The sequence below is a fragment of the Bacillus rossius genome, chromosome 12 (genome assembly GCF_032445375.1).
Source record: "Bacillus rossius redtenbacheri isolate Brsri chromosome 12, Brsri_v3, whole genome shotgun sequence".
NCBI classification, from domain to species: domain Eukaryota; kingdom Metazoa; phylum Arthropoda; class Insecta; order Phasmatodea; family Bacillidae; genus Bacillus; species Bacillus rossius.
In genome coordinates, this window is record NC_086339.1 from 1,094,109 (window position 1) to 1,118,086 (window position 23,978).

The window sequence follows — 23,978 nt, forward strand, 5'->3', positions numbered from 1 at the left end:
AAGTGCTCACATTGTATCAGATGACGGGAGTGTGGGGGGGAAAGAGCAAACAGCAGTCGCTCGAAGTAGGTCGTAATAACACATCGCCTCGCGATGCAGCAGTTCTCGCGTGCCTGGGCCGCCACGCCCAATAACAGCGCACCTGCGACTTACGTCATCACTGCTGGTCTTCTTGCCGCGCACTAGGAGTTACCTCGTTGAAAATGGCGCGTGATGCGAGTCCCAGTTAACACTATATTCTAAGTCGAGTTGATGTCAGATATATGCGACATTTCGCGTTATTTTATGGACCATAACAGAAAGTCTGGGTCATTTGTACATTGGCTGCTTCTTCATGGCTATTCCACATACCTCGTCCTCGGACAGTGGTCCGCGGACGAATGCACACATTTGTGCTGTCTACAAGCTGCTGGTCCGAAGTGAAGCTTAGCAGCCGTAACACCAGAGTGCAGTAAATGTGCGAGGCATTTGACAATATGTTAAATAAATAAATATTACAACATAATATAATTGAGCTTTTATCATACGTGGCACAATATTAGGTGAATTATTGCCTAAGCAGTTTTAACTTCAGACGAATCTTCATATAGTTTTCAAGACGTCTGCTTTCGCACCATGTGAAACCACAGTGTAAAACAAAGAAAATGTTAACAAACATAAACCTCAAGTCGTTCTCTTCGCGAACAATTCTTTTTTTTTTTATTTCAGGTCAAATTGCTCCCAACTCTTTCAACTCCCGCGAGTCAAACAAATCTCTGACTCGTCCGCGGACTAAAAGTTAAAGTTTGCGAATGATCTTGGGACATTGGGACACGGGGACGTGATGTCAGAGGGTCACGTGAACCAATCAGCAGTTAGCGGTCTGAGGACGAGGTATGTGGACTAGGCTTCATGGTAACTTCTGTCCAGATTGCAATCGACTTGATGTAAGCTTTTTTGCTAAGCTTAGCAATTACAAAAACTCATTTCATGTTTCTTGGCTGTCTAAATCGTAACAAATTTGAGAATTTTAAAATGCCACGGTAAAATTAATAATAATTTTTTTGAAAGAAATTCAAACCATTTCTTGAAGTAGCTAGTGGCATTTCAGTTAAACCTAAAAAGTTTCATTCTTTGAATAAATTAAATTCTCCTTATTTGTACAACCCAAAAACGTTAAAAATGTCACTTTGGCAGCTAATTATGCAAAAGGTATGCGCTGTATATATTTTTAATTTCGTGAAAGTTAAACAATTGAAAAAGTCTGAAAGTTGATCTGTGATTAATATAAATATGAAATCTTGATCTGAAATGGGAGGCACCCCCTTAACTGGTCGGCTACAAGCACACTGATGGCGTGCCTAACGCTCGCACATGCGCAGAGAACAGGGGACGCACCACAACGCCGAAATACACTAACGCTGAAAAATGTCATTGCAGGACTGCCACAAAGGTTAGGTTAGGTTAGACTAGGTTAGGTTAGGTTAGGTTAGGCTAGGCTAGGATAGGCTAGGTTAAGTTAGGTTAGGTAAGGTTAGGTTTGATTGTGATATTTCTGCGTTAAGGTACATTTAAGAAACACACACAAATTCATTCAGTTGTTATTTCGGCGTTGTGGTACACAGCAGTTTTCTAGCTGTCGGCGTTGTGGTCAATTTTGACATTCGGCGTTATGGTATTTCGGCGTTGTGGTAACGACCCCGCAGAACACTGCAGCCACCAGACAGTCTGCTCGTGCCTGCACACGGACGTCGACTGCTATTGGCCAGAACGCGGCGTCGTGCCTCGTTCAGAGACCGGACACGCGGCGGGCGGCGCGGTAATTGGCTGCAGTCCCGGCAATCCAGGCCCGACTTTGTTACCTAATAAGCTGTTTACGTACCAACTTACCCACGATTAAATAACCGCGGCCGTGCTCGGGGGAAGTTTCCCAGCTTTTGCAGAAGGCCACCAGAGGTTGTCGAACTTTCTGAGAGATACGTTACTCCAGATTTCACACAGCGTTGCTGATACAACCACTAATTTTTCTTTAAAGATACAATTTTTTTTTTAACGTTTTGTAACAGCGAGGTCACTTTATAAGGACAGACAGAATCACACAGATAACGGATATCAGGGCTGTGCAGTCATGAGACATCCCATCATCGCCTGGACCTTAACTTGCCTCTCGTGCAACATGCCTCTTTCCGTAGACGATCTAATGAGGGGTGGCCAGCCTTCGAATATTGAGGGACAACAAAACAAAAATAAATAAATAAATAAATAAATAAGGGTGCGTGTACTGATGTACGCGCGTTAGATAATATTCTGACTTGGCGTGACAAAAAAAACTTCATTTTTGTATGCAAATATACATAACAGCAATAAAATAATAATATGATAGGAGTGATATTTTAAATACGGTTGGTAAAGTATCAAATTAAAAATCAAAATAAATTTAATTTTTTAATAAATGCTTAGTTTTCAATATTAACATATAAATGTGTGTAATCAAATATATGATTTAAAAATAACCTAAATAAATTTTAATTAATAATGAAAATCAATAAAGCTGGATGTTTATTCTAATTTATTAATTTTAATTATTTATTTATCATCCAAATAAATTAAATATAAAGGAACATAATCTTATATAAATAGCACCCAATAAATTATATTAACATAATTTAAATCACTAATAGTCATAATAAATAAATGTTTAAATTTATATTGATCAGTATTCAATATCAATTACTAAAAGATAACTTTTTAAAAGCACATGTATAAATTTTATTAGTATTGAAATATTAAAAATAAAAATATATTTTTTTTTGTATTTGAGCTCTTTCATGAAAACAAAATTCCATAAACCTAATGTTATAAAAATATATTACATCTTAAAAACCAAAAGGGGGGGGGGGGGGGAGAGAAATATCGGTTCTTGAATCATTGAATTTATACGTACATAGGCTTATATTACAGGAATATGTGGGTTTTTCCAAATATTCCCTGACCAATTTAATTTCCATGACTTCGTATTTTCAATACCTGTAGCAAACCCGGTTACGTAACATACGCGGGCCTTACAAAGCGTTCCCACGCCCGCTCAGCCTAGGAGGGGGTGGGGGGGGAGCGTGCGACAAGTCGCAGCGCCTCGCTAACCACCGGCTCTGGAGCGACGGAACACGGAACAATAGTCACAGCTACTCCACGTCATTCAGTCAAACCTCAGCCGCTCCTTCACTCATTCCATTCATAATATACAGGACAACATTTCATGGTTTCATTTCTAGGGAAATTTCGTCTTGAAAACGGGATATTTTGGTGTTGTTTTATTATATATATATATATATATAATTTATTAGTTATAATAGTGTACCATTTTAATAAATTTTTTTCTTAATACTTATTTAACCAAAATATCCTTATTTTGATCGGCTCCTGACGCACTTATGCATTAATATCAGTATCCTAAAACAGAGTTACTCAGAAAAATAAACATTAACCTGCAAAATTTTTGTGTTTGAAAGATGTGTCGTCTTTAATGTACAAACATGTTACTAATAAAATATATGCTAGATTAAATAATATAATTTTTTCCCCGATTCATTTAGGTCATATATTTTCGTACAACGTTCATGCTAAAGTAATTGCATTCAATGAATTAACCATGATAAAAGATTAATTTTTGTAATTTGAGTTTGGGTCCTACCCAACTCTCAAATATAAGGGGAGCCATTACGTTGTAAAGAAAAACAAAATGTGTGTTTTATTTGGTTCTGTATGTATTTAGTGATGTAACGAATGTAAGTATTTAGGCGAGTGCGAATATGTAGTTATAATCCTGGGTTGGTTCGAACTGCTGGCACGACAGACGCTCGCAATAGCGTCTCCCGCAGCAGATACAAGTTTAAGAGAATAAAATGTTTTTTTGTTTGTTTAAAATGTTTTTTTTTGTTTTCTAATGAAAAGCTGAGTATTTACAATACTAATTCTAAAGCTTTATAACCTATTACCTAATGTTAAAGTAAGCTTAAAGGCTGATAAGAAATAAAATTGCAAGTTTACCTTAGGAAAAAAAAGGTTAAAAAATTAAGAAATAAAAACTTTTATGATAATAAATCCACATTTCTGTCTTATTAAATATTAATTTTACTTTTGAAAAACTTTTTTCTTCTGATTTTCATTTTCGCAAATTATTCGCACGAATTTTGCGAATGCGAATGTCAAAGAAATATGCCAATATTCTTTACTTTACATCACTAGTATACGTAAAAACAAATGATAAAATTTATTTGTGTTTTTTTCTGAAAGTATAATCAGTTGAAATTTTTTCCGGTTTTGCAGAAAATACTTTCCCGGAAAACTAACATCTAGTTTCGCTCTACTCTGCTCAAGACTTTCGATATTCTTCCCCCACACGAAGTGCCATTCAGTGGACCTATTGGCTTGTATGCATGCGCCAAACAAGGTGAAACCAAACCTGAATGGGCGTGTAGCACATAAGGAACCTGTTCACACTTTTTATCTTGGTATTTTTTTCTGAGTATATTACATAAATGTTCAGCTGAGTGGTTTAAGATATCGTCAAGGTCATTATTTACGGGCCACATTACAGTAAATTCAAGGACATCAGGGGAAGGAATCGGGCTAGCATTTGCCTGGAGTGGCTCGGATAAACCACGTGATCGAAACCCAGATGGCCGGGCGGATTTAGATCCTGGAGCCATGCGGTGTTTAGCCATTTAGCCATCTCGCTTGGTCTACACGATTCTCCATCAAGCGATCGCTCGAAAACACAGAAATGTGTATTGATTTGAATCTCTTCTGCTACTGCACAGAATGCATTCTACCATCTTCCCAACCTTTGTGTTTAAACTCGTGTTTTCTTTTCATATTCACAAAAAAAAAATAGTACTGTGTTCACTGCACAGCATGTCAGTATTTATTCTGTTACTTAACGTTTCGTTATTCAGAATAATATTATGTAAATAGGTTTCCATAAACTATCAGGGATTAATATCTCATGAAATACTAAATACTTGTGAGAAACTTTCGTCAGCATTCAGCAATCAATCAAATTTGAAAATTTTAGTACACACAAAAATGATTTTATTTATTTATTGGGCCTTAGTTTTTTTTATCAGCCAGCAACCATTTTTTATTTATATTTTCAGCATGGGTTTAGTTACCTTACTAATTAGTTAATTCTAAATCAATTTCAAAACATATATTTCTGTACATTTGAATTTTTTTTATATTGAAATAAAGAGTCAACTTTTAGTTTCACTACGTGAATAATACATAAATGAGCAAATTACGTTTAAGAAAATGTTATTTTTTACAAGTTTTGGAACTTGATGGCATAATTTACAGAGGAAAAAAGAAATAACTAAGTACATACAGTAACTTCAGTAAATAATTTTAATATATCCAAAGAAATGCGAACCAAATATTAAATTTATGTTAATGATTTATTATATCAGGCAAATACATTACATATTAATATTTTCTATTTTTTATGCAATAGTGTTTTATGTATCTTAAAACCTTTTGTAGTCATAACATCCATTGAGATATTTGGACAAAATTGGATATTTTCCCTTCAAATCTAAAGATTCTGAATAAATAAAATGTGTCCAACCTAATACAGCACAAAAAATTACTACACTATATACCTTTATAATTTATAACATATTTACTAGAAATTAAGTGTTTCTGTGTTGTAATAAAATAGCGCTAAACAAAATCTTCAAGCCAATTATACATATAACTTGTTTCTTTAAAAAAAATTCGAAATTTTGTTATTCATACGCAATTCGAATTTCCTAAAAAAACGTTAATTATATTTTTCTAGGAAGACATGATTATTTAAAACTGCATGCATATTGCTTGTTGAAATATGTATTTCAGTATCGTTTATTGGGATAAAAAATCACATCGTTATGAGGTAACGTAGAAAATCAGCAACAATGTACGAGGTTTATTGTTATACAAAGTTTGTTGTTAATGACACATAATGTGTTTCAACTCACCATAAACATTCAGCCATCCTTCTACACGGCAAGGATATATAAGTTTTGGTGTAATAACTCTTCGTCCCATTGTGAAGTTATCTTTTCCACAAATATAACTCGTGAAAATTTTTACCACATTTCTAACAATTCAAAAAAAAAAAAAAAGTAATTTATAATCAGCATATGAAAAGTTCACGGCGTCCCGAACGCATCGCGGTCCGTTATCACGTTATCGTTCGCTGACACAATATTAAATACCAGTTGTACGAACGATCACGGCTTCCACGCGCGGGAAATATAAATATTGGTATCTTCGTTGTGAAGACCACACTTTTCCCAGCACGGCTGCTGGCAACCGACTGTCAAATTCAAAACTGACGCCTACTCGCACGAAACAGACGGAGCAGGCGGCACTAGCGCTCGCTACAGAGAATGCTGAAAGCAACGGCCGCTGCCGCGCCAAAGAGTTTCACCAGGAAGTTACTGCATTCTCCGCCAGAGGCGCCGCGCCGCTCCGAGCTCTTTCGTATTACTAGCCAGTTCCAGCTGATTTTTTCATTGTTGCTCGTTGAACAAATTATTTTACTTTTAGCACTGTTATACGGATAAACCAATAAAATGTTTTTATCGAATCGATTTAGAAACTTTTTTTTTTTTTTCAATTTCAATGAATTATCTTTACTGTGATGTTCTTGGCTCGTAAGAAAATAACACATCGCATTATTGCAGTTGTAAAACTACGCCTGCATTCAAATAAAATAAAATAAATCTTATCGATTTCGTAGAGTTAGTTTTCTTGTTTTTTTTATTATATTTTATTATTTTGTTCTGATTACATATGGTCAACGTAAAATCAGTGTTCAGCATACATAGCATTCGTTAAATAAAGTCAGTACTAATATAATGGGGGAGGGGGGGGGAATAACCCTCGACGTTCGACAAATCTGTCTCGTCAACGCGACAAAAAAATTTGCGGGCGCGACAGTCTTTTCAAATAGAAGAGAGTTTTTTCCCAGCTTCGCTGGCTCTATGTTTCTGAATTGAGAGCGTCATAATTTTCTTTTCAATTTAATTTCAATAGATCGTCTCTGAATTTAATGATTGACTGGTGAACTGATAATAAAATTAATCAAGTTATTCTATGATATTGTTTATTAAATTTATATGTGGAAAATTTTATATGTATTATTGTACAGAGATTTTCCGAAGAAATAATAAATTTTTACTAAAAATATTTCTGGCACCGTACCGTTTTTAGTTACGTAATTAAAATTGTGTTTGAAATTTTTTCATTTTCGCATAGTAATTACTTGTTGTGACATCAAAAATACTGTAAACATCACTACCGGAAGTCATTAAAACAAAGCCAAATTTGAAGGTCAAGGTCGAGGTAAAATTTCGAGGTCACTCAAGATGACTTGGGATACTTCGTCCAGTTATTACTTTAGGGACAAAGTTTTCAATAAGATAATGGCGAATGAAGTCATGCGGGATAAAATGTTTCTATAGGACTTTTTTTAAAAGTAAAGGTGACTGTACTTATGAACGCACGTTATAGCTAAGTTATACTTCTTTTTGATTTAATACAATAAACTATTTTCAAATTAATAGTTACAAAAATTATTTTCAAAATTTTATTTAATAACTTCTGTTACAGAAACATATTTTACAGCACATTGGACATAGAGATAATTTCATTCATATATACATAAAAGATGAAGTACCCGGAATAATGCAATATCAAGTGGCTTCTTTTTTAGAGTACATCGAATACAATTTTTTTTTCTTTCAGAAATTTAAAATACTGTTAGATGTAGTATCTCTGATTTTTTTCCCCGCAATCAAGTGTGGCAGTTATTTTCGTCGTATTAAGAATTACAAGTATGAAAAATTTCATCAAGAAGTACCATAATTCTTTTATAAAAGTAAGAATGTGGGATGGGGTAAAATCTCATGTAGACACTGTTCTTCCTTCCACTCAAAATTAGACGTACACAGTAGTTTTTGACAAGTGTGTAAAATTTCATCAAGAAGTACTAAAATTATGTTTTAAGGGGTTGGAAATAGGGATATGATTTTTTTTCTAAATATCAAGTAGACAGTTATTTTCCACTTTTTTTTTAAAATCAGTTGTAAATAGTAAATTTGGTCTTGTGTGCAAAATTCCATCATGAATTTCCAAAATTACGCTTTAAGGGGTGGGGATAACTTATTTTAAAGTATTGGTTATTTCCTTTTGTCACTATTAAAGTTATTAAATGTATTTCAGGATATTTTTACAATCACGAAGCTTTATTTGGCACATTGATAGACTGGGCATGTCCCCCGATGTTAACGAAAGCAAATACGTACGGGCTAATGTCGCCACACGCGGTCGGCAGCTGGGACGACTCGGCTCGTGGGAGCAGCAGATACGCGCATGCGCACTAGACTCCGACCTGCGCGCGCTTCATTGCCTTTCACTCTCAGCGCTCCTGAACCAGCATCACTTTCAAAATATTTATTTTCATATCAACTAATTTAAAGATAACGTGTGATGTGGCATATATATTTATAAATACCTTCATTTTTTTACATCTAAGACATTTTTTGTTTTTCAATTACGATGGAGGGGAGAGATAGTAAAACATAAGCAAAGATATAATACACTTCAAAATCCACCACTACCTTGTAACGATTTTACAATTGAATTTGGTTGTATATGGCACAGCCTACCTGCTATTTTGTTTTAAAAAGTACATTATACTCTTAACAATATATCTTTCTATAGAAAAAATATACTAAATTATATCAGATGAGGTATTTCTTCTATCTTGAGGTAGTTAAAATTTAATTTTTTAACAATCTAAATTCAAACATCACAAGTAGCACTGCCTGTCGCAAGATGCACATTACTTACTTTACGTGAAAGTCATGTATTCAAGGTTCATAAAGTGTCATAACATACCTGTCTTGAAAATGCACAAAAACAGTAAAAGATTCATAAATAAAATGATGTTCGCATTACAGAAGAAGAAATTTTGGCCTGAAACAAGAAAACCAGCAAAATTATTTTAGTGATTAATGCAACCGTTTAAGTTCAACTTGACTTGAGAAATTAAAAAATAAAAGACAAAGTTATCACTAAAAGAGGAATAATTTTTAACAAAAACAATGCATAGTGGAACTTAAATATTTGGCAAAAAACAAATTAATACAAATCAATAAAAAACCAGAACTCATTGAAAAACTCTATGTTTCAGTGATATTAAAATAAACGTGAAATTTTCTGACCCAAACTGTAACAACTTCCCTTTCAAAGTGCAAAAAGATCATGTCACTTATATATATATATATTTTTTAATGCTTTTAAGTGTTTTGTGTTTTTGAAAGACAATAAGTTTACATGAAATATCCTTTAGTTTACTTAGTGTACCAATAAATGATTTAAATTTCCTCGTCCAATAATTTCAACATTTAACAAACTAACAATTGAAATTACCATAAACGTTTTTTTTTTTCTGAACAACTAAAGACCATGTATGTTGTAACTTGTACATCTCAACATTATGAAACAAACCTTACAGGACATAATTATGAAAGGATGCCTTCGTCTTATTTAAAGCCATTATACGCACGCATTAGGTCCTCTAGATTATTCCTAACCGCACATGCGTTCTGAATTTGTTCTTCTGAAGTACGGGGTTACATCAGTCTATGACCGCCATATTGAAACTACAACCGAAATATTTTTTTTTAGAGAAGGAAACTTGCTAATGCTATTTCTTAATTTATTTTTTCCTTTATAATAAGCCAAGGGTCAATGTTCATTGCGACATAAAACATACCTGAGTAAGGTTTTCTAAAAAAAAATTAGAATTTTAAAATTCAAGCATCCAAAATATTTAATTTATATGTACTGTTTGCAACCTTAGAAAACTTTAAGTTCGTCATTACCAGTTGAAAAATAATAATATTCTTTTTTTCTTTTTCTTTTTATTGATCACTAAACAAAACCATGGAATTAGATTCAACGTTTTCTCCTGAGACCTTTCAATGTATTTACAAAGTCTAGAACACATTATCACGTGGGGAAAAAAATAGTAACATATTTAAACAAAAATTATACCTATTCTAATCATTACATCTCAACTTCTTGGTGTATAACCGTAGAGGCATGCATACTTCGCGAAAAGATATTCCGACCAGCTGTGTGTTAAAACCCTGTAGCATTATCTGTGTCTCGTGGTTGGCTGGGTTTATTCCACGCGCGTGTCTACTGTCGGCGCACCAATCACAGCCGTCCGGTGCGGAAGCAAACTCGTCCTGAATGGCCCGGTCAGACAGGGCGATGTCTAACTCTCGCAGACGGCCGCCAATCACAAGCGAACAATCGCTAGAGAGGGCATACCTTTTTGCAGTCTAACGACCAACCAGATTATTTCGCGAAAAATGCATGCCCCTATGTATAGGGACCGGAAAAATTCGCAGATTCATTCGGCGATAGGCTAAAATTCAAATACATATACCTTGTAGATGATTTTGTTATTGGTTCACTGTTCATCTGGACGAATCTCAACCAGTCATAAACCCTCAACCAAAGAAGGATCGAATCACAGTCAAACCAGCTGCGACGACTTACAAGTCGGCAGCCAATGAACTTGCGTTACTTGCCCCCGAGTGTACAGGGGAATGCGCAGTCTATCCTGAAGGCCATATAAATAGCGAATGTTTCCGGTCCCTAGCTATGTATAAGTGTGTGGTAGCTGGTAGGTCACCTGATGCCGCCGCAGTGGTCGCTTCCAACGTGAGGGACTGCAGGGTCAGGCCGGTGGCGAAGAGGGCTCGCAGGGTGAGCTGGTAGCTGGTGCGAGGCTGCAGGCCTGTCAGCTCGAGGCTGTCGCCCGCCGCGAGCAGGCAGTCCGAGCTGAGCGAGCTGAGCGAGCTGACAGAGCTGACCCAGCACACGGACACGCCCCTGATGCAGCCGCGCTCAGCCAGAGTCACGCACCACGCCACGCCCACGGAGGAGGAGGTCACGTGCACCACGCTGGCGTTGCTCAGCACTTCCTGTCCTGTCAGTTACATTCACCATCAATTATACATAGAGACTGGAAAAATTCGCGAATTCATTTCGCGATAGGCTAAAATATAAATAGTCATACCTCAGTGCTGCCTCTGACATTGGCTCAAAACTCACCTGAATGACTCTGGGCCAATGAGAAACACCCCAGCAAAGCTTTATCGAATCACAGGCTGCTACGTTGGGACGTCTCACAAGACAGCAGCCAATGAGTGGGTGGACATTTGTCCGAGTGTACGTAGAACTATGGAGTTCATCCTGCAGGTCATTGAACCCGCGAATTTTTCCGGTCCCTATCAAATATACATGTTTGAAATGTTTTTTTTTTTAATATATAGGTATTAATTATATCAGTACGATGTCAGCATGATATCATTTATCCTTACATCATTTTTTAGTCACAACAGATGTCAGTGGTATGTAAAAATTACGTAACAATTCATTACCTAGCTATGACTTACCAGTGATGTCAGACCTAGGTAATGTATTCACGTTGTCAAATTAACTTCACTCGCTGCTACTACAGCATGTCGGTGATGCGAACTCACAAGATTTTTACTCAACCAAAAAAAAAAAAAAGTTCAACACGCACATGATACAGTCTAGTCTAGTATATACAATGTATTAGTGTATATATGCGTGTACATGTACACAGGCCGCTGCGATTCGCCAGTCTGGCGCAACACGTCAATAGCATGTCGGTGACGCGAACCCATAAGTAGGGACAGGAAAAATTCGCGATTTCGATGACCTTCAGGATAGACTACACAGTCCTCAGTATACTCGGGAAAATAACGCCTGTTCATTGGCTGCTGACTTGGAGTCGTCTCAACTGGTCTCCCTGTGATACGATACTTCTTTGGTTGAGTCTTTCCCATTGGCCCAGAGTCGTCCGGATAAACAGTTAGCCAATAACAAAAGCAGCTTAGAGGTATGTGTATTTGAATTTTAGCCTATCGCGAAATGAATCGGCGAATTTTTTCCGGTCTCTACCCATAAGTAGAGACCTGAAAAATTCGCGGGTTCATTTCGTGTTGTGCTAAAATTCAAATAATTATATCTTAGTGCTGCTTCGGCCATTGGTCCACTGTTAATCTTGGAGGACTGAGGGCCAATTAGAGACCCTCACTCATAGATGTGCCGAATCACAGGCCACAAGTCAGCAGCCAGTGAACAGTTGGCATTTGCCCGAGTGTGTAGAGGATATTGGAGTCCATCCTGGAGGTCATTGAATCCGCGAATTTTTTCCGGTCCCTACCCATAAGTTTAGCCCCTGCCAAGAATCGCTGGACGCGGCTAAGGAGGTGTGACTGGACCTCGACAGACGCGCACACCTCGCGGCAAGGTGTAGGCCTGCGTGGACTTGTTGCGGCTGCGCGAGGTGGTGCCGAGCTCCACGGTCACGAGGTGCTCCCTGCACGGCGCCAGCCCTCCCAGGACCAGGCTCCTGGTGCCCGCGGGGTGGGAGGTCCTGGCGGTCCTCAGGGTCGGGTCCTCGCTGAAGGACACCTCCACCAACACGCGGTACTCGCAGCTCGCCTGGCGCTCCGGCACGGCCCACCCCACCTCTATGGAGCTGGACGAGCAGTTCCGCACCGTCAGGTTCTCTGGGCCTCCTGCGACAACCACGGAGAACACGGCATCACAGCAACTGATGGGTAAAACATACGGCAGAAACTCATGCTGGAATTAAAAAAATTGGTTGTCTGTAAAGTCGGTTTACGGACGATAGTTTAACGTGACGTTATAACAAAACATTGATGAAATGATTGCATACTTTATAAATAAAATTGAATTATTTTTATTTAAATAATAAAAGAATAAATATTTGAAATTATACTAGTAATCAGATTTTTAAAATGCAAGAATAATTAATCTTTATTGCCGAAATTGTTGTTATAATAAGCAATGAAAACCACATTAACTTTTCACTTCACTTTATAAACAGTCGAGTGGAAGAGAGATGCGGCGCCAGCGTACAATGAGTGTAACAGGACACAGCATAACGGGACACTTTTTCGTGCGTGCAGCCGGCGTTCATCGATTTATTAGACATTGTCACGTCAAAATATCGCTACAGTTTGAAGGGAAGGCTACGACGCGACAGTAAAATATAGCGTTAATGTTAACACGTGGTTTCAAACTGCAGGAAAACAAATATAAACAATTATATTGTGATAATAGGCCTCATCACAGAGGTTCTGACACGTGTCGTGTGGTTTGTTTACTTATTTTTTTTCTTCGTTTACCGTCGCCTGGCAACGAGACGTGTGATATAACAAACTAAAGTGTTTGTTTACATTTACTATAAAACAGTTTTATGTACCAAAGACATTTTATATTTATTCTAATGAATTTAGAACTGATTATTTTGGATAAAACCACCCTAATTAACTTTTTCTTTCGGCCGTTTCTTTGAATTTTGTACGTCAGACGCAACGGAAGCCGGGGTTTGGCCCGAGCCGGCGGCGCCTGGTTTGAAGGACCGGCGCTAAGCATGCCGGGGAGGAGAACGTTTTGGACCCATCTTGGGAAGTGCGTTTGGTCTGACGACAGTTCTGGTCGTCAGGCGTTAAGTGATCCAAAAACTCCGTGTGCGAGGCTTAAAAATATTGTTAAAATTACGGCGACGTTTCACGGCAGTCGCCGATGTAAGAATTCCTCCGATCTGCACAATACACAGGATAATATTAATGGTTGAAATTGGACCCTGCGCATCACCAGGTAACCATTGAAAAACGTTATAGCTCCAGGTGACGCTTTTTCGATTAAGGCCGAAATAATCATCTGAGTGAAAAGGTGTAAGAGTAATATTTTTCATCATTTGGGAACAGCTACATTTTGATATATAAATCTTAAAGGCCAATTTGTATTTATTTTTTTTGTTTACATTCAAATAACACACAAGACTTTACGACCGCAGGTCCAGAAGTCTTGAACGATAGAATTTCGAGCCCTAACGACGTGATTTAGCCGGAAGACAACCCTGAGATAAATTTAATTTGACATTTATTTCAACATAATTTTAATATTGGAACTTTTGTTTTGTTGTGTCCGACGTATTGGCAGCGATCAGTTTGTTTATTCTTGGCCCCCTTTTCATACTCACTGTATAAAGTGCTGGAGTGGTCTAATTTATGTAAACAGCAATAATAAATTCAATACCATCTTGGTGTTTCCATTATAATATGTTTGTTACTACTTTACTAGATTCGCCATTCGCTCGTCACACAAAAATTTTCTATTTCCAGTACTTGTTTACGTATTTTTATTTATGTTGATAGCCCTAGTTTTTAAAGTTATGCACCTTACAGAGTCACATCTGTAGTCCCCTTTTAGGTAGGTAAAGTTAGAATATAAACAACATATATATATATATATATATATATATATATATATATATATATATATAGCCATAGCGGACGTACCAAACGTGTGACAGCCACTGTTATATCGAAACTTGTTTCGTTTGCAACTCACTGCTCTGTTTGGAAGTGCCACAGCACCAATCACATAAACCTCCATCGCCTCGGCGGGAGTTTCAAACATTCTGATGATGCAGCGGACATGTCTGACAACGCGAGGGAAAAAAATGTTTAGGACGAGTTTAACATTCACTGCGCGTGGACACATCTCAGAGCTCGCACATACAAATTTAGTAGACAAAACCCGCGTCAACATACACGAAAAATAATTTGTATTCCCAATCCAGTCTGGACACACTTCGAAAACAAAACTTCTGACGCTCCTCGCAGCAACGTCGCTCCCACGACCGACGGAAAGGAGAATATTTCTAATAAGAACCACGTTCCGTCCGCCATTTGCGTCGCGCTTACGTCACAGATGTGTCGAACGTGATTGGCTGGAAAAACATTCGCGCCCAACGCACGCGTCCATCACGCTTCTGCCATCACGGCCAAATCACTTGGCCAAGGAAACCTACCATAAAGATATAAAGTGTCAATACAGAGAAGAGATAGTTGCAGATACCATAAAATTGGATAGACTGAGCACCGGCCTATATAAATATTCCTTCAGAACACCAGGCCTTCGTTCGTTAATCGCGCTTGAAGATGGTTGCAACATGGCATGCCGAAACGTCGGTAAACCCCTGATGTCCGTGGACACGGCTTCAGTCCAAAACCAAGAAGTAGTTAAGGTAGACAATTTTGTGTTTATTATTTTTAATGCAATGCTCAGTTCTGTTATGTTTAATTTAGATGAAAGACACCCGTAATGTTGTTTCATAGACTCCTAGCCGCCGCTCGGACTCCGACTCGCAAGAGCAATAGGCCTAAGTTTGCCATTCTCGAGGTGACCCAGGATGGCGCCTAACGCAATAGACGATGCGTCAACCTGAAGGGCGAACCGCCTATCGAAATCAGGCAGAATGAGAACAGGCGGGGGAGGCCATAAGGGATTTGAAAGCCTGAAAGGCTCTTTCCTGCTCCTCGCCCCACACATTCTTCTTACGGAGGGAATTCAAGGGCGCACTCATAGAGGCAAAGTCTGAAACAAATCTAGAAAAGTAACCTAGCATTCCAATAAATGGTTTGACTCCTTTCAAAATTTAATGGTCTCGGGAAACTTACAATGGGTGCAATCTTATCGGGATCCATTAGGAGGCTGCTCTGTGCAATAACAAAGCCCAAGATTTTTACAAACGTCTTGCCCAGAGTAATTATGTCAGTATTCACTGTCAAATGAGCCTTCGGTCATGCATGGCAGTGACGTCATGCCACGCCGCGCCAATGGCAACGTCCGCCTCGGTACCCGACTGTGGAAGCTGGCGACTGAGCAGCGACACCGGAGTCTGCGAGGCCTCGTGATGGTGTTTGGGGGGGGGGGAGGGGGGAGGCGACACCGCCGGCGGCGAGCCAATCGCGAGCGAGTATCGTGGCCGCAGGGAAACATGGGGCGTGCTTCCGTTTCCGCGCCGCTCAGACGCGGAGTGAAACCCCGCAGGTAATCGCGCGGCCACAGATACCCCAGCTATCACCGTTGAACGCGAATGTGTTTGTGATTTCGGACCGATACCTATTTTATTTCTCCTTGGTTAGCAAGCAGGCAGCCGGAAGAAATTAAGCTCACGAATCATTTGAGATTTCATATTCTGTACAATTACATTGGTATGTTTTATTTTATTAATTTCGTTAAACGTTCATGGCCAGTAATAAATAACGTTTTTTTTTTTTCTCCAGACATAACTGATATTAATTGCAGAAAATCACCGAGAGACACATTCTAATTTCTTAAAAATATTACTTCACTCAACCATGGGCGTGAATCCCGCGGGGAAGGGAGCGAGTAATGACCTTCACTGAGGACCTCCTGCGCTTTCAAAAAAAAAAAAAAAAAAAAAAACGTGACTTTGACGCGGGGTTGATCAACGTAAACATAAAAAAATATGTTTTATGGAAAACTTTCTGCTGTACGTATAATAGTTTTCTGCTGATTGCATGCATTTATGCCAAAAAAATGGGAATAATACTACTTCCAATCGCAGCGACACAGATTCGCGCCCCTGCACTCGACATATTGTAATACCACTAGTAGTCCAAGGATACCGACTCCCTGGTGGATTTCACGGCCCCCCCCCCCCCTCTCCGAGCAGAGAGACCAGTGACCCGGGACTACTGCCCTCAGAGCCGTCTGGCACCGACGCAGAGGGGCGCGGGGAGTAGTCGCAGGCTTGCCACACCTGCAAGCTTCACATCACCGCGGGACACAGGTAATGAAACAACTTAAAAATAATTGTGCACTGAAAATACTAAAAAAATATGCAAACGATCCCAGGGTGTATTTATTCTATTTAATAGAGTTTCTGTGGCGAACGGAAGTGCTGGCGTCTACATTCGCCCAGCGGAATCCATCAGAAGCTGAGATGTGTACCACGACTGAACACCAGTGGCAAACATATATGTACCTAAACAATACCTCAATACTAACTACTGTAGAGAGAGAGAAGTTGATTTTGACATTTACTGTATAATCTCAGGTAAATTCGACCATACGACTCGCTGGAGCTGTCATCCAGGGAATAAAAATTTTCAAGAGTCTTTTTTGAAGTGAAAACTTCTATAGGAAGGTTTGGATAGGGAGTAAATTCGTGTAAGTCGTCATCGACATGGTCACGTGACGTGTTAATTTTTTTATATTTCAAGGATAAAACTTAATTTATTCTATTTTTAAAGATACAAGTTTTTAATTTTATCTTTATTTTCCAACGAAATTTTAACGTTATTGTGTGGCACATATTGCGAGTATTGGATATTTTTTAGTAGGTAGTTAAGTTGAGGTTATGTTTTTCTTTTGTTTATTTATTTACGATGTGATTTTCTTCAAATGTCAGGTTATTGATTTATTAGAGATAATGTTAATTATTTGTAGATTTAAGTTAATAATTTTTTATTCTTTCAATGAAAAAACTTCATTACTTCTAGTTTTAAAATCTATTATTGGTAGGGGCAAAACTTATGGGTTTGCGTCACCGACATGCTAGTGATATAATACCAGAATCATTTTCTTGCGTACATTTGACGTAGAAATGATTTCATATTACGCATTTAAAAACCAAATTTTAAGTTTTCACTTCTGTCGACAGTCCCCATGACCGACTATTAGTTTTTTTTTTTTTTTACTTCTGCAAAGATCATTGCCTTTCAAAGCAATAATTATTTCCGTTGTTTACCTAACCGTAACGAACACAAATGACGGTAAATCATGGTTGGAGGCTCGGGACAGTCGCGTCTCCCGGGCGAGCGGACCCTGGCCGGTGTCCCCTGGACCTGGTGCAGGCGGGGCCGCAGGGGCACCCACCAATCAGCAGCTCGTCCAGGCTGGCCACCAGCGCGCCGGAGCTGCGCAGCTCGCCGTCCAGCGCCGCCAGGCTCACGGAGTACCTGCAGGGGTGCCAACAGCGTCGGAGACTACCCAGCACAGGGGTACAAACACACAAGATAGACTCTTCCAAGTTATGACAGTTCTAAGTTGTGATAGTTCTAAGTTATCACTGCCTACGTTACGACGTTTCTAAGTGGTGTGGTTCTGCGTTGCGTGTTTCTAAGTTATGATCGTTATAACTTATGACAGTTCTAAGTTACGCGTTTTTTTTTAGAGGTTTATAAGTTATGGCTGTTCTAAGTTTGTGTTTCTAAGTTATGTGTAGTTCCCCCCCCCCCCCCAGCACAATCTAAAAAACTGTGCAAGTGCTAGCTACGTCGACACTGCAGTCGCTGTCTTCAGGGGTACCTACCTTGAACATGGCAAATGCAATGTCGACCGAAAAGTTGGCGAACTCTTCGCTTTCCACGCGGTTAAAAACAAAAAGCCTGAAACCTTTATAAATAATAAAATTAAAAAAAAAAACACTAAAATCGTTTTGCATCTTAAGTACCATGTAAACAAAACGCTGCGTATGGTAGGATGATAAAAATTATCGTTGCCATAAAAAAAAACTCTTTCAGAAGCTTACTGCACCAGCACATGTGATCACAATATCATAACTCTCTGACGTTATTGGAATATGTACGTAGACAGTTTCGTAACACCATCGCTGTGAGCGATCATTGTATAGTAGTCTACTCGTATTAGTTTTGATTTGGTAGGGTTTAGCACCGATGCTTGAGACTAACGGCCACGGAACATCCAAGATCATAAAGGAGCACTTACTCGAAGCTCGTGAACTTGTGGCATGACCGGATGGTGGGGGAGGGGGTTCCTCACACCCTCGCTTGCCTTGGCGTTGGCACAGACACAAGAGTCCAAATGCAAACTCTCCGCTGCAAGCGGGGATGGATTCAGAATTTTTTTTTTTTTTTCGGTATTGGGGAAGAAGGGGGGATGAGATGGTAATTTTGAAAGAAAAAAAATTGAAAAAGTAAAAATATAATTTTCCATTCATCAGTCACTAATGATCTCAGTGTCAACGATTCGTTTACTCATTGAACCATTAATTCTGCCATTAATTCATTCAAACACGTATTAAAATTTCACCATGCCCTTTTTTCCTCATCACCTGCATATTAAAAAAAAATTGGTTGTCTGTAAAGTTGATTTACGGACTATAGTTTAACGTGACAACGTCATAACAAAACATTGATGAAATGATAGATGCGGCACAAGCGTACAATGAGCGTAACGGGACAGTGAGTGTAATGGGACACTTTTTCGTGCGTGCAGCCGGCGTTCATCGATTTATTAGACGTTGTCACGTCAAAAAAAAAACTAAAAATATAAATGAGACATATTGAAATGGCTGAGGGGCCGAGCAGACCGACCTGCTGCAGTACTGGGCGAACCACAGCTGCTGTGAGTAGGAGGAGCGCGCGGACACTGGGACACGCGCGACGCCGCACGCCTCCCTCCCCGCGCACCAGCTCAGGTTGAACATCTCCGCGCATGCGCCGGCCGCGGTGACGTCATACGTCCACCTGGCCACGATCCTGGCGCCGCCCTCCCTGGAGACGGCGAGGCCGGCCGCCGGCCCGGGGGCTGCAAGCCGGCGCCCAGGAGCAGACACAGACACGTCACTGTCACTCCCGTTCTGGTGAGACCAGGGATCAGGGAAGGACAAAGACGTGTAACTCTTTTCCCCCCCATCATTTTCTGGTATTCGCATGCCGATGTGGCGGATGTATGCGGCGAAGTTCCGAGTGGCTGGCACCACATGCAGGGGCGCAACAACATGGGGGGGGGGGGCAAGGGTATTTTGCCCTCCCTCTGAAACCTTGAAGTGGGGGCAAACGGGGGCAAAGAAAGTGCTGTGTAATCAATTTTTAGATAATAAAACTGCTTAAATAGCACCATTTTCCACCTTGAAATACAAATCCCGGACCCCCCGCTTCAATAGGGGGGATCGATGATTCTTTATAAAAAGGTATATTGCCCCCCCTTTGGAAATTTAGTTGTTGCGCCCCTGACCACATGCACATGATACTCTGCAGTCAAGTCTTATAAACCAAACATGTCTTTTAGCACCCAGCCACTGCTTTCATACTCAGAACTTACCGATATATAGAGTCAGGGCCTTGCATGAGAGAGTACCTGCGATATATTCGAAACGGTTAACAATATTGACCAACAATCCAACATTTGTACATGTTTCTGAATATACAGAATAAGTAACAAATAATGGAAACAATGTACAATCATATAATGGTTTTAATTTACAGGAGAAATAATTTTTCCAGGGAAGCAAGCCAATAGGAATGTTACCAGCAGGTATACTGCAATTTTGCGATATACGACCCTACATACAACTGTGAATTTCTAAGGCATGTTGGACTGTCATTAATATGATATGTAGTACTAGAATACTATGCACCAGTGGTAGTTATTCATCCACTATGTGCGAGCATCACGTGGATCAGTGAAGCTCTATATGGTGTCAGGCACTAGAGACGGGCAATGTGCAGTTTGCCATCCCTCGAGTGTGGGTGTTAGGAATGGGTAAGGACACCTGTATTTCGCGAATACATTTCGTGTCAAGGTATTTCACAAAATACTGGAGCTTTTCTCCTGTGGTTATTGGCTGAGGTCGGGGAGAGGTTTCGTCCCGCTCTTGACGGAGCCAATGAGAATTTGGTCCCCGTACTGCTGCACCCTCACAATTTGCCATGACTCTTAGAAAAAGCTACAGTGTTTTGTGAAATACCTTGGAATGAAATCGCGAAATGCAGGTGTCCCTAGGAACGCGTCTTGCAGTGGCCTCACCCGTGGTCGCCATCACGGAGGCGGGAGCAGACATGGACCCGGCCGCGCCCAGCACCGCCACGCTGACGTTGAGCTGCTCGCAGGGCGGCAGGTCAGCCACGACGTGCCCTCCGAGGTGAGCGCTCCGGAGGCTGGCGCAGCGCGGGGTCGCCCCTGGAGCCGTCGCCGTCGCGCAGACCCTGTACCCCTGCGCGCACCTCAGCGCCGCGGCGGTCGGTGGCGACCATCTCACGCGAATCTGAGACGATGTCGTCGCGAACACTCTCAGGTCCCGCACTGGCTCCAGGTCTGCGAACACGAGCAACGCCGCCGATTCATCATATTGCCATCCGGGGCAGTAAGCGTGGGCGAGGTCAGAAACCGAAATTTCTATAACTCGCTAAGTGCATAGTAATTCAGGTGCATCCCACACTGGTGAAGAATCATTTGAATCGATGGCGGGGATGCGTGTCTTGTAGGATAGGTTTGGCACACGGGCCTGTGTGTGCGCTGGTAAGTTGTGTAAGCTAAGAAACTAAACATGAATAAGTTTAATAAGAGTTAGCTAGGAAGTTTGTACCATTTAATTTAATTTTATCTAAAGGAAGGTGGAGAATTGGGAAGATGGGTTTTATATTAAAATACAAAATTTCTGAAACAATTCAAGTAGAAGGTAATATTAATATAAAATATGAACTTATAAACTTTCTGAAATAATTCAAGTTGAGGGTAAGAAATGGAGTTGAAGGTAAGAAATGTAGTTTCGAAATAGGTTCCCTAGAGTGCTTTAAGTAATTTTTGGAATAAAGATGAATATACAATGATAATTGAAAACTGCATCGACAATGACAATGATGGTGTATATGCTGACCATGATGATAGATGATTATATTGCTGCCATGATGATGGTGATGATAGTTATAATCATTTCAATTAGTGCCCTGCTGGGAGACCATGGAGTGTTTGCCCAGAAAGAAAACATGCACTGCTTTCAACTTTGTTTCATGAGTTGTTGACAGCGATGGACAAATGATGCTGATGACTGACAGCGGCGGCTGGTGAGCTGCTTCGAGCCGTGCTACTATTCGCTCCGGACTATAGGTACTTGCGGGATTGCTTCCCGACTAAAGTGACAGTCACTGGAACTTGGTTCTGCAAATGACTGCATGTCACACGTTGTTTCACCTTTGGCTCAGTTTTGATATTTTCATAGGGAAGTGCATTTTGATATAATTTTATGTCACACAGCTATGCATTGAGGATTAATGCGATGGGAACTTCCGAGATAATAGTGGACTCCAAACAAACTGGGTACCGACTCGGTACTCATACATTTGAGTCATGCCAGGGTTTTGGGATATAATCAATTACCTTCACCACATAAGCTTGATGCGTTAGCGAACTGTGGCTCATTAGGTTTCAGCTCATATCACAATATATATTATGGCAGGTGCTTTCTCATATCTGGAGTAATCAGGCCAAAATAATCTGCCTCTTCCAAGTAGAGATTCTTGAAGTATCTTTAACTGGAAGAGTTAGGAACATAAAGATTCCATATTGGTTTAAACAGTATTGTGGGCATTAAAATAGTTTATGATGTAATACTGATAAATTGCCTTCTTTAAAGTAGAGATTTTTGAGACTGTAGAATAGAGTATATTGAAAATATTATTAAATTTGTAACTATTCTCTAAAATTGAGTTATTACTAAATGCCAATGACTTTACATGGCTAACTATCTGAAGCAATGAGTCACTCTATTATAATTTTAAATAAATAATTTTCTGCTGGAAGCAAGGTCTAGTATGTTGTGATTCTAGTCTCTGATGTCGTTACTCACCACAGCAGAGAGCAGAAGTTGCTGTGAGGAGCACGATCAACCACCGGAGCATTGTCGATCAAGATGCTGATGTCACCAGCACATTCGACTGAAATCAAGCTTTATAATTAAGTAACAAAATAATAGATACATATCTTAAAGTTCTTTCACGAACTTGGCAAGACCCAGGTCAAACTAAATAATTGTATACTTATGTCATTCTAGTTGCAGTACAAAGAAAGTCAAATGTTTGTTTTAGGGAGATGTTAAATTCTGCTTATACTTCGCAAATATTCAAGGCATATTTTGTGTCATGCAACATGTTTCGAATTTTACAGTTGTCATAAGTAGTACGAACAGTGTTTGTAAACAACTTCGTGAGAATTGATGGTGTTTGTAAACAAACACCACATGATGTGCAAGTGAGAGTTGGGAAATGAGAGCCACCGTTTCTACTTTTTGAAACTGTCGAACTTGAGACAAGGAACATGGCACACACTATATGCAGCAGAGTAACGAATTAATCCATAATTTCGGGATGCATAGCACTTGAGGCACCTGAGAAGTCGATTAACATATAACACATACTTAACTTAAATGATAAAGATTTCGAAAGTAGGGAGAACTAAAACAACCATAACATTGGCACATGCAGCTCAAAATATAAGTGGTACATTATTTCGGAATCCTTCGGAGGAAGATTCTGCAGGGAGGGGGAGGGGGAGGATGTAATTTTCCGAAATTCAAAACTTTTTATGGCGGAAGGTCAATGGGAACATACAACAATAAAGAAAACATGATTTATAAAAAAATATTTTTTGGACAGTAATTTGTGAGAATTTGTTAAAACATTGTCTCTAATTACAGGGCCTTGCTCCTTGTTTTATTTATTTTCTTCCACTTCGGAAAGAGGAGGAGGCGGGTAACACGTGAATTCGCTTACCTCCGTCGGCGCTCGCAGGCGGCGCATGCTCTCCTGCAGAACGGCACAGCTCTGGTCGGCTCCGGCGACAAGAGTCGACTATCAGCTCGCGGTTCCTCTTCCTGCCGACCCGCTTCTGGTCGCTTCCTCTTGCCCGCTCGTTCATCGCCGCCCGCCGGTGCGTGGTCGCTGCCCCCAGCCCCCGACATGCTTGTGCGGAGGCTCGGACCAATCCCCTCTCCGGGAACCTGCAGGTTCCTCACTGCGATGCCCCAACTACACAGTTCGATATTTGGGAGTTCTGGGGCCTGAAGCGTAAACGCCGGTCCCAGGAAATTTTATCTGCCAAGGGCATGGTATAGTCGATGATTAAAATATAAGCAAGCCAGATATTGAGATAGAATATCAAACGTATGTAACACCGAGCCATAGCAGCCAAGTTACATGAAAGGCCATTTAAAATACAAATTTTTTTTTATTGCATCTGACCTCGCAACCAATCTCGTG

At 39.9% G+C, this 23,978-nt stretch overlaps 2 protein-coding genes across 6 annotated transcripts in view; both read right to left on the bottom strand.

The window, feature by feature from the left end:
* The window catches only part of LOC134537324 (ras GTPase-activating protein raskol), a 327,338-nt gene extending 320,992 nt beyond the window's left edge, over positions 1-6,346 (bottom strand). For both annotated transcript variants that reach the window (XM_063377629.1, XM_063377628.1), the window contains exon 1: positions 5,994-6,346. In XM_063377629.1, the coding sequence (XP_063233699.1) occupies positions 5,994-6,063 (70 nt within the window). In that variant the 5' untranslated portion in view covers positions 6,064-6,346. The remainder of the gene's footprint in view (positions 1-5,993) is intronic.
* A 1,249-nt stretch (positions 6,347-7,595) lies between these two features.
* LOC134537333 (receptor-type tyrosine-protein phosphatase delta-like) lies at positions 7,596-23,602 on the bottom strand. Of its 4 annotated transcripts, none has more exons than XM_063377654.1 (8): positions 23,493-23,602; positions 22,571-22,658; positions 20,752-21,039; positions 19,317-19,530; positions 17,857-17,966; positions 12,354-12,653; positions 10,733-11,029; positions 7,596-9,000 (listed from the first exon to the last, which is right to left on the bottom strand). In XM_063377654.1, the coding sequence occupies exons 2-8, from the start codon at positions 22,620-22,622 to the stop codon at positions 8,912-8,914; spliced, it is 1,350 nt and encodes a 449-aa protein (XP_063233724.1). In that variant the 5' UTR covers positions 22,623-22,658; positions 23,493-23,602; the 3' UTR covers positions 7,596-8,911. The 4 variants fall into 4 exon arrangements, with proteins under 4 accessions (XP_063233724.1, XP_063233727.1, XP_063233726.1 ...); XM_063377657.1 differs by having other exon boundaries at positions 7,602-9,000; positions 12,372-12,653; positions 17,857-17,939; XM_063377656.1 differs by having other exon boundaries at positions 7,602-9,000; positions 17,857-17,939.
* Between the last annotated feature and the right edge of the window lie 376 nt (positions 23,603-23,978).